The sequence below is a fragment of the Atheta coriaria genome, unplaced genomic scaffold (genome assembly GCF_025399875.1).
Source record: "Atheta coriaria isolate IRGN ID8LTWV9N9 unplaced genomic scaffold, Caltech_Dcor_3.1 hic_scaffold_1_pilon, whole genome shotgun sequence".
NCBI lineage: Eukaryota > Metazoa > Arthropoda > Insecta > Coleoptera > Staphylinidae > Dalotia > Dalotia coriaria.
The window spans coordinates 6,230,799-6,248,035 of record NW_027045443.1 but is presented as its reverse complement, the minus strand read 5'-3'; the positions used below and the strand labels follow the sequence as shown (position 1 = coordinate 6,248,035).

At 37.2% G+C, this 17,237-nt stretch overlaps 3 protein-coding genes and 1 non-coding gene across 7 annotated transcripts; 2 read left to right on the top strand and 2 right to left on the bottom strand.

Moving 5' to 3' along the window:
• Positions 1-387: 387 nt before the first annotated feature.
• Positions 388-3,506, bottom strand: MFS3 (major facilitator superfamily transporter 3). The gene is made up of 6 exons (XM_065305446.1): positions 3,130-3,506; positions 2,963-3,044; positions 2,671-2,879; positions 1,993-2,535; positions 1,402-1,926; positions 388-1,343 (listed from the first exon to the last, which is right to left on the bottom strand). The coding sequence occupies exons 1-6, from the start codon at positions 3,169-3,171 to the stop codon at positions 1,098-1,100; spliced, it is 1,647 nt and encodes a 548-aa protein (XP_065161518.1). The 5' UTR covers positions 3,172-3,506; the 3' UTR covers positions 388-1,097.
• Positions 3,507-4,366: 860 nt separating this feature from the next.
• On the bottom strand, positions 4,367-8,968 carry LOC135791782 (solute carrier family 25 member 16-like). 4 transcript variants are annotated; one of them, XM_065302324.1, is made up of 4 exons: positions 8,766-8,968; positions 7,134-7,323; positions 6,188-6,540; positions 4,367-6,130 (listed from the first exon to the last, which is right to left on the bottom strand). In XM_065302324.1, the coding sequence occupies exons 2-4, from the start codon at positions 7,192-7,194 to the stop codon at positions 5,597-5,599; spliced, it is 948 nt and encodes a 315-aa protein (XP_065158396.1). In that variant the 5' UTR covers positions 7,195-7,323; positions 8,766-8,968; the 3' UTR covers positions 4,367-5,596. The 4 variants fall into 4 exon arrangements, with proteins under 4 accessions (XP_065158396.1, XP_065158403.1, XP_065158416.1 ...); XM_065302331.1 differs by lacking the exon at positions 8,766-8,968 and adding an exon at positions 7,935-8,089; XM_065302344.1 differs by lacking the exon at positions 8,766-8,968 and adding an exon at positions 7,848-7,908.
• Positions 8,969-9,785: 817 nt separating this feature from the next.
• Positions 9,786-9,857, top strand: TRNAE-CUC (transfer RNA glutamic acid (anticodon CUC)). The gene has a single exon. It is a non-coding gene; the product is annotated as a tRNA-Glu (tRNA).
• Positions 9,858-10,051: 194 nt separating this feature from the next.
• LOC135792740 (uncharacterized) lies at positions 10,052-11,238 on the top strand. The gene is made up of 4 exons (XM_065303444.1): positions 10,052-10,424; positions 10,499-10,588; positions 10,642-10,720; positions 10,780-11,238. The coding sequence occupies exons 1-4, from the start codon at positions 10,322-10,324 to the stop codon at positions 11,204-11,206; spliced, it is 699 nt and encodes a 232-aa protein (XP_065159516.1). The 5' UTR covers positions 10,052-10,321; the 3' UTR covers positions 11,207-11,238.
• Positions 11,239-17,237: the final 5,999 nt, after the last annotated feature.

The window sequence follows — 17,237 nt, the reverse complement described above, 5'->3', positions numbered from 1 at the left end:
AATTTAGATAAAGATAAAAAATAGCTAAAGATGTAAGTACAACTCCCTAATATAATAAAACTATGCAAGTATGAAGCATTTAAGATTTAATCGGGAGACTCATTATGACACTTAATGAATAGTAGGTACCACCCACGTTTTACATGCTTCATCAGGTATTAATGAGTAGTATTTTAAGGTGTTAAAGCAGAAATGGGTAAAAGAACCAAAGCATAGACAATCTTGTGAAGGGAAATGTGAAATTTGCCTGCAATCTAGAGAAAAATTAACGACGCGTTTCACGTCACCCTATAAACAGAAAAAATCATGTAAATAACAAACTACGCATGCGCAAAGTATAAATATGATGGATTGGGTTGAAAACACTCTGGATACAAACGCAATTCGTTACACCATTAAATATTTATATAATATTGTAATACGTGTTACATATTGACTATTTTATAAAACATCAATAAATATATAATATATGTATTCTGAAATATTTATAATGAGATAATTCGATCAGTTGATCATATAGTTGTTCTTGTTTCTGGCCAAGAGTATGGTTATCGATTATGATTATTGTTTTAAGAGTACATACATCACGTTGAATCTTTAGAAAGTGTAAGTGAAGATTTCCTTGGGCCCAGCACGCTTTCCCAAGAGGAAGAAAATTCATTTTTAACGTAATCGAGAAACAGATATACCTTCAACTATAACATTGTCAGAATGTGTGTGAATCACGAGTCTTGAAAATGACTTTAGATATTTTTCTTTACCTTTCAGTTTTTTTGCCAGTCTTTTTGTTGTATTGTGCTTATGTCTTTGCTTGAACATGAGCAGATAAAATTGAGACATAGATGATTATTAGCAAAATATAGATTATTTAGACATTTAAAATGTGTAGTTGGCAATTCCACATGAATACATCTACAACGTAGACCGTCAAGATAATTTCCGAAAATAGACGATTATCAATGCGATGAAATTATAAACGTTGTAATATAGCCGCAGACGTCAGCCGACGTTTGTGTATTCCTCTGTGAAGTAAATCGTGAAACGATAAAGATTTGCATTTCCAATCCCAATCATTTCATTTTCACGGCGTTATAACTTTATTTTCCAGCATTATTTGCGTCAGCCGCCTTCTGATTGTCGTCTTCTTCGTCACGCGTAGATTTATAATCGCCGGGGGGTTCGATGCTCGGAGAATTCAAGGGCTGCGCTTCGATAATATCGTTGTAGTCAGCGCGATTCCACGGTTGCTCCTCCCCACTGGCGAACATCACGTATACAAAAATTTCAATCAAGTACAATACGATAGTCGTCCAAAAAATGATTCGCCAGGAGCGCAGTGACGGCTGTAAATAAAATTTAAACGTGTTGCGTTTTTATTGACATTATTCGCATTTTACTTACGTCCTTTTGTGTAAGCTCGCCTACAAAGAGAGGCACAATGATACCAGGAATGGTCGCAGCTGTATTTGTTAACGCCATCAGAGTGCCGGCAAAATTCGGTGCGATGTCGATATGATTCGAAAGAAAACCGCTGAACATACCGCCGATTACAGTCACCGTAATGGTCATTAAAATAACGGCAACGTATTTCATGCAACCAATGTAAATCATTGCCATGAAGCACAGCATCGGGATGAAACTCGAGATGAACGTTGCGGATTTGCGAGCGCAAGTCGTATCAATGATTTTCCGAGAACGAAGGTTGTCCAGGGTGCGGCTAAGAATCAGGCTGTAGACCCACATGAGGAAAAACGGCACCGCAGTAATGATAGCGTTAGAAGTTATTTGGAATTTTTGTACGCTTTTTAGATAGGTGGGCAACTCTATGAGGACGACATACCATCCCCAGTTGTTGCAGGTATGTGCAACAAAAATCGCTAGAAAGGGAGCTGAAGTAAAAACAGACTTCCACGGGACTTTCATCTTCTGGAAGTCGTTAATAAAGATAATTACTTTAAGACTGTTGTGTAAGAGTGTATAACACCATCATACCTTAGAGTTTTTGGTCTCCTTGCCCAAAGAGCCTACAAGAAACAATCGTTCGTCCTCATCAATGTAAACTTGCTTATCTGGGGTGTCCGCAATGAGGAGGCCCCATAAAACTAGCCAGACGCCACTTGCACTGCCCATTACATAGAAGACACTCTCCCATCCCAAGGTCCCTGCGAGGACCCCCGTGGAAATCATACTTACTACAGTACCCAGGGCGGTGCCAGCGTAGACAATACTGATCATTACACTGCGTTCTCCCGGTGGTGACCAGTGTGCCAGCAAGACGTGCATGGCAGGAAAGGTTACGCCACCGCCAATGCCCTCGCAGATACGCATCACCAGCATGGCAGCAAAATGTAACTTTGCCGCCAAAGGAGTGAGGACTGTGCAGGCAATGTTGATCGCCACAGCAAAAAACATCACCCATTTGGCGCTGAACAATTCCGCGATTCTACCACCTGGAATCTGCGCTAAGATGTACCCCCAAAAGTAGGAACTCAGCATGGTACCCTGCATAGTTCCGGGCCATGTAAAGGGTCCATCCTCAAAAAGCAGAACAGGCATTAAAATAAATTATAACGCAATCGTACAATACATTAAAATTGCCTAAACTGTTAGAACGGAGATGATAAGTCGCATTTACCTAACTCGAAATACGTGCACATACAATTAACTTACTTCGTGCCTGTCAGTAATGTTTCCGCCATCTCCGGCATAGCAAGTGTCGTCATTCTTATCAGCGGGGGTGTGCCGACGGTTTTCGTAGGAGAGCGCAGTATGGTTGAGCATGCTGATGATGGCAACGCTCAGGTTCACTTTGAGTCCATAAACGATGGCCATGCCGAGGGAACCAAGGACAGCCAACAGATATCGCGCTGAGATGAACCCTGAAAATATATGCAATCACCCCACGTTAGTATAAAACTTGTTGCTTCGTCGCTTTCGCACGCTCGCGCGAATGTTTGCTTACGACCGAAAAGGTTCCCTCGAGCCGGAATCGCTTCGCTCATAATTGCTACTGTAGATGCTTCTGTTGACTCGGAAGTGTTTGCCTATAATTATGATATTAAATCAGTGATAACACAGTGCCGCAATACAGGAGACCATATGGTAGACTTGCGCAACATGTGAACTAACTTTTTCGATACTTGTTGATTGCGACGGAATTTCTACCAGCATGCGCTGCTCGTGGGACAGGTGCGTTTACCACTGCTCACAGAATTGTGGCCTTTGAAGAACTATTTGTCGAATGTGGCAAGGCAAATAAATCGTAGACTTGTCGTTGCCGACTGTTAACGATACCGATGGCACATATAGTCACCAACATCACTGTCCGTCGACTGGCAGCGGTGCGCGAGATAATGTGAGGCTGAATCGGGAAAACGAGGACGGCAAGGATGACGAGGAATGCCCGGCGCGGGATCGATAGAATCCCTACTACCGTTCACACAGTTGCAGTAATCAGGAGCGCGAGCGACAATTTGCAAATTGCCTGAAAATAATCTTGTGTACCATTAAAAGTATTAAACCACATAATCAATTCGCCTATCTGCACAGATGCCAATATAGATTACAAACAGAACTATATAGTTCATTCCGCTCTGCTGATTTAAAAGCAGACAAAATTTCAAAACAAGCAACAGAAAAAAACCAGGGTCTTCTAACATTTTTGAACTATTCCCCCTTTACATGATGGGTGGAATCATATTATAAACAATATGTGATTAAGCAAATATAGTACCCACGAACTTTATGGTGCACATTCCAAGTCTCAATTTGTTAGTATTTTGTGATTAATCTAACCCAGCAAAATAAATTCTAATCGAAAACGTGCAAGATAAAACTGTCGTCCATCATCTTTCAATCATACTGGACTTAAGCAACAGCATTTTCTAAATGTCTATACCGAAACCTCAACCAAATCATAACATTGAATATAAAAAAAAAACAGTGTCCACTGATAACAATTCTAAACAATTGACCGACGGTAATAGACTCCATGCAGAGAAATATTTATAAACTTCTAAAATAAACAATAGTTCTATACATGAGGGAGCTGGTGAATATAACAATATGAACATTCGTTCGTTTGTTCAGAAGCCACTACAAGGATCGGTTATATAAACCGTATTACATAAAAGCATTGCAAATCTATATCAATATCCTTAGAGTGGCTTCTGAACAATTGAATGTTCATATCATATTGATATTTATAAACTTGTTTTCTACAAAAGTGAGCATAATTTACTGCCATTAGAATTTAATATTCCATGTAGGTATGTACTTTCTACCTGCTCCTTGACATTTATACATTATTCACGGAATATTAGCGCCAATCAGCTTGGACTGTCTAAGACAGAAGAAGTTACGCATCTACTAGTAAAAAGATATTTCTTTAATGAAAAGAGCTGCAATTCATTTTACAATCTTTAAATAGCAATTAACAAATTTATAAGTACATTATAGTTTTGTGTTAAATTTGATTCAGTCCAGATTAGTATAAAAATTGATGGTCTTCAATCATCTCACTCATAATAGCACATAGCATTACACAGTGCCTAACATAATTGACTTTACTATTACAGCGTGTAAACATTAACTTTGATGTTGTCATTTTTGTCATACTTATATCATGGAGATGAACACCAGCCAATGCGTCGCTAACAATTGGTACACTCTTGGAATTATTGCATTACCTTTCAAATTTACTCTTACCAAATCTCAATGGATGTGAGTTTGTGATCATTAGATTATAAAGCAACGAATAATAAACCCCTACCGTAGAAAAAATATAATGTATATAACAAATATACAATACTTATAAACACTCGTTGCGTACCTCGTTTTTTACACTGCACATCGCAAGTCTTACATTTCATACTTTGTCATGATGATTTTCTCTGTCTGGATATCATGCAATTTATCTAAGTAAACTAAATTAATTTCATTCTTGTTTAATCTGTCCTTACAACATACTTCAATGTGGAATGTTATCCGTAACGGCTAGAATGTTGACATTTTTGTACAATACAAAAATCGTGAATAAAACTCCTGACACAACTGGACTAAGACCCAATATAACAGTGTAAAAGTTTTTAGATTCGAGATTATACCAACAATTATAAAATATACGAATAATTTAACTATTAAATTATATATAGAAAACATAAATACCAATCCACAGGGCAATAAACATAGCATTTGAAACTAAATTGTGCAATTGGTGAGGACTAACAATAAATATACAATTAAAATGAAAAAAAAAATCTTTGGAACATGAATTGCATTCGAAATGATTTATATCAACGGCAAATTGTGGCGTCGCAGGCAGTTTCATTTATCGTTTCATAAACAATGACTTAAATAAACTGTGAGAATATATACCCGGAATCATTTTATCGCATTCAATAATGGTTATTTTCCATTGATTCGAATGCGTGTTAACTATCTAATTCTATCTGGGCACTGAGTAACGAGTTTCTTCTTGCCAACTGTTCGAGCAAATCCCAACGATTATAATATAACTATCAAAATAATCAACTTCAATAACAAAAATAGAAATGTCAGGAGTTCATCCTTATTGTTGCGAACGATCAAGTTTGCTTCAATGGTTTAAGCCAGTATCCAATTCAAGCAGTTGCTTGCATAATTCGTATGTGGAGAACGAGACGGCGACCATCGGAATTGCGCGCATGTAATTGATCGACATGCCTCGGTAGAGTCCCTTGACCACGCCATGTTCACGATAAATAAACTTCAGTGTCGACACCATACCCTTGGCGTAGTGTTTTGTTTCGGGTGACATGAGCGCAAGTTGCATGCGTCGCCGCGTGACATCCAGCGGATAGCTGATGCTCTGTGCAACCGCGCCCGCAAACCCGCCACAGATCAACTTCGCCGGCAATAAAAGCACCAATCCTCCAGTGTTTTGCTTGCAGGGCTTACACGTATACGCAGGCAAATACTTCATGCAACCGAATTTCAAATACTCGAAGCAATAGAAGGAGAGGCCCGCGTAGGGCACCATTCCCATCAAAGTGGGCACAAACCCACGATATAAAGCGCGAGCACCACCTTCCTCACGAAAGATTGTCACCGCAGCATGGGTGATTCCAGTGTATACGTGCTCACCACTAATCTGTAAACAAGTTTTCTATTACTACAGCATTCATCACATATAAAATATCTGCATTACTTGAAAGGCAAGCCTAGCACGAATTGTATCTAGCGGGTATGTCAACGTCACCGATGTGAGGCCAGCAGCTGCTCCAGCAAGAAATTTATCAATATGCGAGTTGGGCCCGAAAACACCGTGTAACCATCTCTTATAGAATTCGAAGGAAGTAAATTGGGTTGCGGCGTACGGAAATATGCGCACCATCTGAGCGCCATTTCCCTTGTAGAGAGCTAACAACGATTCACTTTTGACAATATGACGAATGCCCGAAAACACACCATTGCGTTCGTGGTGGCGATTATGCGCCTGCAGAAGGATTTTTACACGGTCCAGCGGTGCCACTGTTGTCTTAGACACCATGCCAGCAATACCTAAAACCACAATATTGCGAGTACATTATTATTCTTTTCAAACAATAAAATAAGCTGCATAACTAATACGTAAGATTTCTTCAAGCAAATGAATGGCATTACGTCAATGAACTACCTTGACTGGGTAATCAAAGATTGCCCAACCATCAGAGAGGCCACAAAACACCGTCTACAAGATGTATGCAATTAAACGTCGGTGCAATTTTATGAATTTACAGCTTCATACGATGATTATCGTCACAAAAATGAAAGCACGACCCACATCAGTACAAAAATGCAAAATTATTACGCCGATGTTAAACCGCTCAATCAAGACCAATTTGCCTGGTTTTTTGAACACAAGGTATATGAAATGCGGTTGCAAGCAATGTAAGTATGAGACGCGCAGCAGAAGCTCCAAAGAAACGACTTTCACTTGACTTATGCCAGGTTGTGCGCTTTGTAAACTTGTTGATTTCACATACTATTTTGCAGTTGTTGCGCACAGTTCAAGCGTAATTAAACGCAGTAATGAATAATCAACAAAAGACAGTCGCGTAGTAATTCATACTCTGTGGTATTGTTAGCAGCGAAAATGCTTGTTTATAACTTACCACCCGCAAGCAGATTCCTCGCGATAAAGTTCAAATCCCGATTTTCCACTTGAAGCGACATTTTTCGATGTGAGAGTCAAATTATAATAATGTCAACTTAAAACTTTCATATCCATCCAATCAGAGAGGCGTTGTGGCGGCCTTAATGTCCAGAATGGAGACGCACGGTCTTCGGAATGTCAGGTGCGAGCTAAAAACACAACAATAAATATTAGAAAAGAATTTCACTTTTTATTGTCATAGTTTCCATCGGTAGATTTCAAACGGCGAGTGCAATGTCAAAAAACGAAGAAAGTTCCGCCTGGAAACGAAATCTGTTGACGCTGCTAGCAGTTTTTATTTCAAAACAATCGAAGATGTTAAAGTTGACAAAATTACGACGTGATCCGTGTGCTTTGAATTATGTAAATCATATTTTTGTTCAACTTTCTACACACATTTCTCAAGCGCGCAAAAATTTGCTTTCCGATGACTATTAATTATACATAAGAGGCTTAAAAACTGTGATCACTAAAAACACCAAAAACAAATCGTTCAATTTAATTAACTAACCAACTTTAGTGAATAGTCTTCACAATAATTAACAACAAACAACAGTTAGCCGCGATTGGTTTTCACTTGGCACCTCAATAACCTGTCGCGTGCAGTCGAGGAAGAAATGTGAGAGAAAGTGAATTATAATCGGGTATGGCATGCTTTGACCATGACACTGACTGCAATCGTAATAAAGCCAGTGAACGAACTGATGAGTCGATGATACAACGAATGGGTACACTTTCCACGAAAAAAACTTCAACTCACGTAGGCTTGGAAGGAGCCAACGATGGCACTCTCGATTTATATAAATGCACGCCGCACATTCCGGGCATATCCGGTTTGCCGCAGATCATTGGTTGCTAATCGCCATGGCCGACTAGACATTTGTTGATATCAGCACGGCGATTGGAACTATGTTTATATTAATAATATTAAGTTGTGGAGTAGTATCAGCTATGACGCTGCTAGTACATAGAAACATCACACACACAGTGCTAATGTTGAATGTATTTTTGTGCATGCATGAATTTTTATTTTATTGACTTGACTTGTTATAACAATAACAATATTCGATAGCAAAACAAATATTCCTTGTAATCAAGCAGGCACTGAGGATAAGTACGAAAGCAGCGTAATTTCTCACGAAAATTGTGTATTTGTAACAATGCACAATAATTATTCCTAATTATTTTCTAATATAATGACGAAATGGCCAACATCAGTAGTATCATTTGGCAGCATTAAATTGAACGCAGAATCAAGATGATTGTCGCATAATTGCCAGCCGAATACAATTAAATCAATCTCGGTAATTCCGCTCATACCAATGCGTGTTTGCGCGCACACATCGCGTTTCTAAAACTTTCAACATGTTTTTCACACTCTACTTGTCCGAAATGTAGCTACCTGATAAAGCCACTGCAAATTATGAACTATTATATTCAGAAATTCTAGTCATTCGTGATTTGACTCGATTTTGAAGGGATTTTACGGGGTTTCTGGGCTTGGAGGTTATGTGTAGCGCAGCTGATGTTTATGAAGCAGAAATCAAAATATATTGTGATAAAAAAGACGTGCTAAAAGAATATAACTTACTTGATTAAGATTCTGATGTGATTGTAATCCAGGTACACATTGTCTGTGAATCAGACGGCGGTGAATTTGGTGGGGTATATACAGCGCCAACCAGGAACATCAGCAACACGAGGAACGATTGTACAGCGATATTGAATGAGGATGAGCTGAACGTACCCGCGCCCGACGCGTTTCAACTTTCGACTGAATGTTAGACGTGTTTCACGCTCGTTTTATTCGATGTTTGTAGTCCCCGCTACAATGTTTTTGAAAACCATTATACATACCCATACGTTTTAATTAATGAAAATTGTAAATTTGTACATCTAACATACCTTTATTTGTGGACCACAAAGACATTTCAAAATTATTGTTCCTGTCTTCTAAAACAGCATGCTGACTTGAATGATAATAAGAAGATATGAAAATATTATTTATTTAATCATTTATTAGTTAACGTTAAAGTGAGTTGAAGATGCCTGCAAACATGTTCAAAAACAAAAAATCACAGCACACTAAAAATCTTAAACCCAAACACAGAAAAGACGATGTAGTTATTCTTATTCTATGTTATTCTTCTGATAATACCTTAGTTTATAGATACATTCATATTAAAATATTTTCATTTCAGATTTCAGTGGTATAAGTATTTTATACTTGTAAGAATAAAATAATCCGGAAATACTGCATACTTTTCTAATAATTCGAGTTAATGTGACCAGGAATGATATACCATTTGCACTAGTAACGACAAACTAGCATTTCAATGTGAAATGTGAATAAAAATTTGCTAAAACTATTATAAGTTGATTATATACTTACATCAGTAATTAACAACAATGATAATAAATAGAAATGTATCCTATAAACCTTAGTAATAAATTTTTAAAATATATAGTATTATTACGGGTTTTTAATGGCATCATAACTTTTAACATTTATAAGAAAGAGATTATAATAGGACCAAAATAAATAGTGTAACAATAGTAAGAACAAACTATTTTTTCAAGAATTTCTTTCTTAATTATAATGGATGCTCAATCCGGTATGGTCTAGTGGCTAGGATAGCTGGCTCTCACCCAGCAGGCCCGGGTTCGATTCCCGGTACCGGAAACTTTTTGCCACTTTTGTCTCTTTTGATATTTTGCAACAAAACAATAAAATAGTGATTAATCTGGATATTTATATTCATGTACTATTGCTTTTTTTTTAGTTGCTTTTAGTACACTACTTCGCTCTTAATGTTCGCTCTTATTTTATTTGCATCGTTTTCGATCGGGGTTAAACTTGGCTAACCTCGGATAATATAACATATCATTTCAATGGCAATCGAATATTTTCGGACGGTTGTTTTGTTTTGTGACTATTGTTTATTCGACAATATCAAGATGGCTTTAGTGTATTGCGTGTTGCGTACAATTTGTTTAGTAGCGGGTGCCATGATGCCATTTAATCGCGGTGGCGTTGATCAACCATCTCTAAAAACCTAACCCTTTTGGTGGCGCGGTTGAAGCTGACAGACGCGTTTTTGAATTACCTCTTCGAAATATCTAATACAATAAAAATTAAACAACAAGATGATGGACGACTACACCCCGCAGATCTGTAACCATAAAGACTGCGGCAAGGTATTCGAAAATGTGGCGCAGTTGATCATGCATATGCAGGTTATACATTTTGGTTAGTATTTCAAATTAACGATTCCAAATACCGTAATAGGTTATGTTGTTTTCTTTTGCTTCTATTTTATACAGAGCCAGAGGTAAACTACGACATTAGTGACGATGAAGAACTTGAACGAATTCGTATCAGGTCAATCGAAGCATACTATAGGTACCGGCAAGGTAAGTTGCATATTGTCACAAGAACTCTATACAATTGCGTGTGATCTCTACAGGTTTTGACGTATATGCTTCATCCTGGTCTCCTACTCAACAAGAGGTCCCGGCGACACCTAACTACAGCTACTTTGATTCGTGCGTTGCCCTAGCTTCCTTTCAATTATTTTATATTGATTCCGTAATATTTTTCACAGTCTGGTTCCAACAAAAAAGGAGAAACATTTCCAGTGCACCTACTGCGTTCGATCCTATAAGACTTTTCGTAATCTGAAATCCCACCACATTCAGTCTCATCCTAGATTCCCTCCGCCAATTAATCCATCGCTGTTAAAGCAGGGTCGAACTCCAACCGCCTCCTTACCACCACGCCGTCATAGTTCCGATTCGTCCTCCTCGCGTGAAAATTCCAACCCTGATGACATCGTCCATATTCAAAGGTTTTCGTTGTATGACTATGCTCCCAGAGAAGATCCTTCAACGTCTGGGGCGGGTCCTTCGAATATGCAACACATGGAAATGGCTGGTCCGATGACCCCTCCAGGTACTCCGCCAGGTCCAAGTTCTCCAACCGAAACTTCGCCGGCTGAGTCCGACTCGTCCAGCAGTGATGATGACGACTGAGCTTGAAGATTAGCATTATATTGTAGACCTAGTAAAGTAAGAGTATTCTGTTAATCATATTTTATAATTGTATTTTTATAAAATAAAATATGTTTAATTTGAAAATGTGTTAAATTAAAACGTTTGAATTCATGAGTAGTACAGTAATGAGTACATGCTTGGAATGAATTCTATAGCAGGTTGAAAACAAGCGCATCTTTGAAACCAGTGAATCTCGGCAATGAACAATTGAAAGGCAAGAATACAGTTTAATTTTTTTAAATCCGCCCCTGTTTATATTCCTTTACATAGCTAAATCGAATTTTCCCATCGTCAACAGCTAATGCTTAGTTTATTTAGTTCAGTTATGCGGCTATAATAATTTAGCGATCATGTGATCGGTATACAAATATAAGTTAGATGCGTTATTTGCTCTATTCTTGAATTATGTGCGATTTGCGATTTATCCCGATTATACGATCAAAATTCATCCGATATATGTATTGCGATGATAACTGATTTGTCCGAGAAAAAAGAAAACGCTGATGATAAAGAATTTAAAACGGTTGAAGAAGTGAAAATGGCCGGTGTTATATGTTTTTGCTTGTTTTGTAAAAGGATATATTTATCAGAGACGTAGGCGGAATCTTGCAGTCTTCCCACACTGTCTTCAGCTCTGGCGAGTCCTTGTGAAAATGCATTTTGTGCTTCCCTACAAAAAAGTAATTACTTCTTCTATATTTATTTTATTTATGTTTGAAATTTGTGTTACTCACCCAGAATATTTGTTGTAATATGGAATATTGAACCTTGAGTGAATTATTTTCCACCTATTCGATTTGAAGACCATGTAATAGCATGAATATTCTTATTTCTAAGGAAATTGAAGACTCATTGCTACACTTTATTGGTTGAAATTGATTTCTTGGACTAGAAGTTGTAATTGAATTGAAGAGGTTGCAAAAACACGTGCGTTCGTTTTAGGTTTTTGTTCTGGCACAAACTCTGTAAACTCAGAGCTTTTGCTGAGAACATACAAAAGAAGTAGCATTGCTTTTTAAGTGTTACTAATGGAGGGCAATATTCACAAATTAATAAGAACACAGAGAAAGTACTTGAATATACATACACATTTTTACAGCTTTGATTAAAACGAATATGTTACTTCAGCTAAATATTTTTGGATATGCGTTCGCAAAATATAACTTCGAAATTACAAGCATCTATATTTTTGTTTCTCTTCATTTTAAAAACGTGAAGAATTGGCCGATTTTGCCGTTCATATCTGTAAATGGTTCCCTATCAGGACTTTCTTTAAAACTCATTTTAAAACATTTAAATAAAATTAATCAAACAAATTTTTAGACGCTCCTTCTGTTATTTAAAAATTTCATCCAATTAACTGACGTTTATTTTGCAATTTTTGATTCTAGTGTAATTTTTGATTTAATCGTATGTTTTGCACACAACGCATTTTTACAATTGAAAACGCTGCAAACATTCAACAAGCAATCTTGGAACATCAATGTTATAATTGCTTGCTATATTTTTCTGAAAAAGTTATTTGAAATTTAATAATCGCATTTTCTGTACAGATAAAAAAATTATTTATTATGCATATAAAATTAACAGCAAATTGTTGATAGACTATTTCTTATAGCTAATTACATCAGTCTTTGAAAATCTGTTGAATAATATTTTTAGTTTCATCCAGAATTTCACCCATAACTGACTCTGGCACCATGTCTCTGGCAGGAACTATGAACTTCTCCTCTAAATCAGACACGCTGATATATTTATTGGGACTCTCATCAATTGCGTTTTGAAGCATCGAACGGACTTGGTTACGCCAACCACAGTCCACTAATACTTTATGAAGATGTTCTGATATTCTAAAACACACACACACGCACCACCAATGAAGAATATGCTGTTGCTGGTACTATTCAAATATGCAAATATTAATTACCTGTTAAGGACTCCCACTTTATCCAATTGGTACCTTAGTTTATCTTCTCCAGCCATTGTTTCGCGTTCGTTTTAATATATCAGTAATTGTGCAGATCGTCAACCGTCGTTCCAGACTTGAAAAGAATCTCATAGGTTATGTTACAGCGCACTGAATTTCAAATTTCACTGTAGGGGATTTTAATTTGGCAACCCTGTAAAACTCATGCAACTCGATTTCTTGATTTCTTCGTATTTTTATTCCATAGTAATGCTGTATTTATATTTTATAACATGGGATATTTTCAGGAAATATGTTTAATTTCAATCGTATATTTATGATATATTACGATATTACTGACGATGCCTCCGAGGCGAAACATGTTTAACTCAAAACAAAAATGTAATTAAAGCACGTAAAATTTAAATAAATATAATAATTATGATATAGATAAAAAAGTTGATTCAATACTATAAAACAATGAAAAACAAATTTCCTAAATATTAGGTAATTTATCTAATTTATTAGGCCACTTCTAATTTCACTAACTGAATATACTAAAATTAAAAATATGTTTCTTACTGCATTTAGTCCCACCACTTAGCGAAAAAAGTTGATTTTATTATTCTCTGAGACCTTCCTTCTTACCTACCTACCTACCTTCCTACCTATATTGGTAGGACAACCATCGCCTGCGATTTGTTAGAAATCGCCCTTACGCTACGCCTCCCAAAATGTGTCCTATTAGGGGTCCAGCCAGTTGTTATCACAAAATTACTCACCAGACACTACAAAGCACTAGATACAATAAGATCGAATCTACATTATAGGTACACAATGCAAAGATTGAATCTTTAGTATAGATATACTCAACAATAGTTAAACTCACTCAATGTAAATTCAACATAATCTATGATTTTGCCTTATATTAATTTATTCATTATGAAATACCTATATATGGTTGTACTTACTTCGGAAGTACTCAATATCTCGTTTAGGCGCCCACACTTTTGAAACACGTGGAGAGTCACAGATGTCTCGCTTTTGACTGTTAAGTTTTTGCGCTGTAGTCTTCCGCAATTTTTCAATCAGCGCTGTGAGTGCGCACCTGCCGGGTATTGACGCCTGCGCTTTGTTTTTTCCTTGCATCGAACACTATTTTACCAGTTGCGCTAATTACAAAAAAAATGACTAAAGGGGAATTGAGATGAATTTCACTTGCATTTACAATAAGGAATACACGGAAGATTTCCTTATTTTACACAAATTAATAAAAATTTGAATTTTTATATTTTTCTGCTGTGGTTGCATTGCCTTATAAATTAAATCTTGGACCTCTCTCTTTGGTCCTATTTGTCATTTTCTTTGGTGAATATCACTTGGTTGGACCTCGACTATTTACCTAATCTTTTGATTTTTGCACATATTTCGTACATGACTATTTACTTATTTATTATTTTTTATTTAGTATTTACTTTTGTTCTTATATATTCTTCTTCTTTTTGATTTTCTTTCTTCTTTTTTTGCTTCCCAGTTTTTTTTACCACTTTTACCCTCCTTTTGACCCTACCACCCAACTTCTGACAAGTCTATTCGTGCTTAGTTTAATAAACAAAATCGTGGAAAGAATATCCATATTATTTATCTGTAGCATCCAGAAATACAAACGAATGTACACCTGCTCATTTCTTCACTTTAAACAAAGTAGGTAACGATTTTTTTCAATTATTGGGGTACTTTTTGTTTGTCTGATGATTTTAATACAACTTAAGAAAGAAAACGATGCGTGTTGCTTTCTGTAACAATTGACGTAATAATAATTTATAAAATTAAGACAAATATCTTATATCTTTATTCGAAAATTGTTATAGTGCATATATGTACTGTTTGAAAATTTCGTTAAAAGTGGTCAGCCATTAGAAACCGTTATCAGTAGCATTCAGTGCAAGACCCAATACGATTGTTGATAAGACATTCGTTGATTTCCGCATACATTTAATTATTAAAAAGAAATATGATTTCCTCTAGAGCTACATTGTTAGTTTCAGGCTTTCTATACCATGCATAGTCTTCATAGTTTGCCGGCCTTGAACAGAATTTAAAGAAACGTCGCAGGCGTTATTGTGATTCTTAAAAATGCGATTCTGTGAGCAAAAAAAATAAAAATTCGATAATGAAACCTTGAGTTTTGTCCAAGTATTTGTATGCTCAGCGACTGTTATGTTTATGTTTTATTTATGCGTTTCGAATTTCATATGCGTCTCGACGTTTATCTCATTTTGCAACGGTGTTCTCTGATAAAAGTGCAATGATCGAGACAACCGGTATAGTCAGTTATTGGTGCAAAGTGGCGACACCTGTACCTAGAATAAGAGAACGATATACACTGTGGTATTCTGTATTCCAATACAGATCTGTGCTGTTAAACGCTCGCACTCACAAGAGAAATTTTTGAAATCTTAACCTCAGATGGCAGCATAACCAGACGAAGTGGATTTGAATCTACTGTGACGCTACCCCAAACTTTTATTTCTCTAAACGTCTTAAGTTAAATTTTTGTTCTTGTTATAGGAGATTATCGTATCGTAATCTCGACGATAATTCAGTGCTAGTTGTCATTTTATGTGAATCTTGCTTGAAATACCTTTGTGAGTGCTTTCGGTTTTCTAATCCCCCTGATAAATTCAACACGTATACAGGCAATAAGTAAAGTTTCCAATTATACCTTAATGTTTGGATTTCCAATGTAAGTCTATACCGTGTTAATACATATCACTAAAAAATTAGAAACCTGTAACAGATTAATAAAAAAAACTGATTAGAGTGTACATAATGAAAAGCAGATTAAAATCTAAAGTGGGAATTCATTATGAAAGGATGAAAAGCTTATATTCAATAACATATTGCCAAATTTCAAACATTCAAATGTTTGCTTCAATATTAACATTACATTTAATGTATAATGGGTTGCCTAGGTGATGTAAGCAAATCCAATGTCTTCTTTACTTTATAAATGGAAACTGTGGGAAATATATATATATTGTATATCGAGTATGTCAAACATTTTTTCATGTGAATAGTATCTATAATATCCTGCACCATAATATCACAATGAAAATACAAAATACACATTTGTGCGATTACTCCCTTTCAAGTTCTGCAGCCATCAATATTTTTTTGAAGGCGCGCGAACTTCATAGTAAATGAGCGTAACCTTACATTCAAGAAAAGGCAATACAGCATGGCCGTCGTTGTTACATGACACTTTTGCATGGATGCATAGAGCGACCAGCATCACTAGCCATCCACCTCTAGGCCATCTATCATAGAACAAGAGACAGAGAGCAAACGTAATCAACTTATTATTCAACAGTTTTATGCGTGGCTATAGTATTGATCGAAGAGCTGAGCCCTGAAGTGGGGACGCGTCTGCGCAGAATTGATGCCTCGAACTTGGGAACTAGGCGTAATCCCAGCATGTGGTGGCATCCCATTCCCATGCAACCATTCGATTCCGCCATTCCGCATCCGATTGCGCGCGAGCTGGCGTGCTGGCGGTGCCTCCTGCTTGCTTCTTGTGGTTGTGGACTGTTGCCGTTCGAGACCACGCCGAGGTTCATGCCTCTTTGCTCGCTGGAATATAACGTCTAACTGTTCTAACAGACATTGCCACGATTGCCCAACGTGACTACTCGGAATAAGAAATCGACGACGATAGATTGCGTTGGCCACAGCACACAAACGCGCACGCCATGCGCGTATGGAAAACGCACGTTTTGCATTCGCGTTACGAAACCCGTTTGGAAGTTGTGTTGAGTGTCCACAAGTCCACATTCGCTGTCGGTTTATTTGTGTTCTCGAGGCAGGTTTGGAGGAGTTGATTGGAAAGAAAGCGTCGGCGCGCGTGCTGGCCAGTTGCGATTATAATCCGTCCGCAATGAAATGCGTGAAATTTTCCGCGCATTTAATGGCGACCGCTTTATTGAATTTGCAGTTGGGCGGGTTGTAGCACATTGCAGTCTCGGCTTGAGTGCAAACCTAGCTCCAGACCCTCGGGTCTGAAGGGTTGGCTGCATCGGACGTTCACTAGTCGAGTGGCGCGCA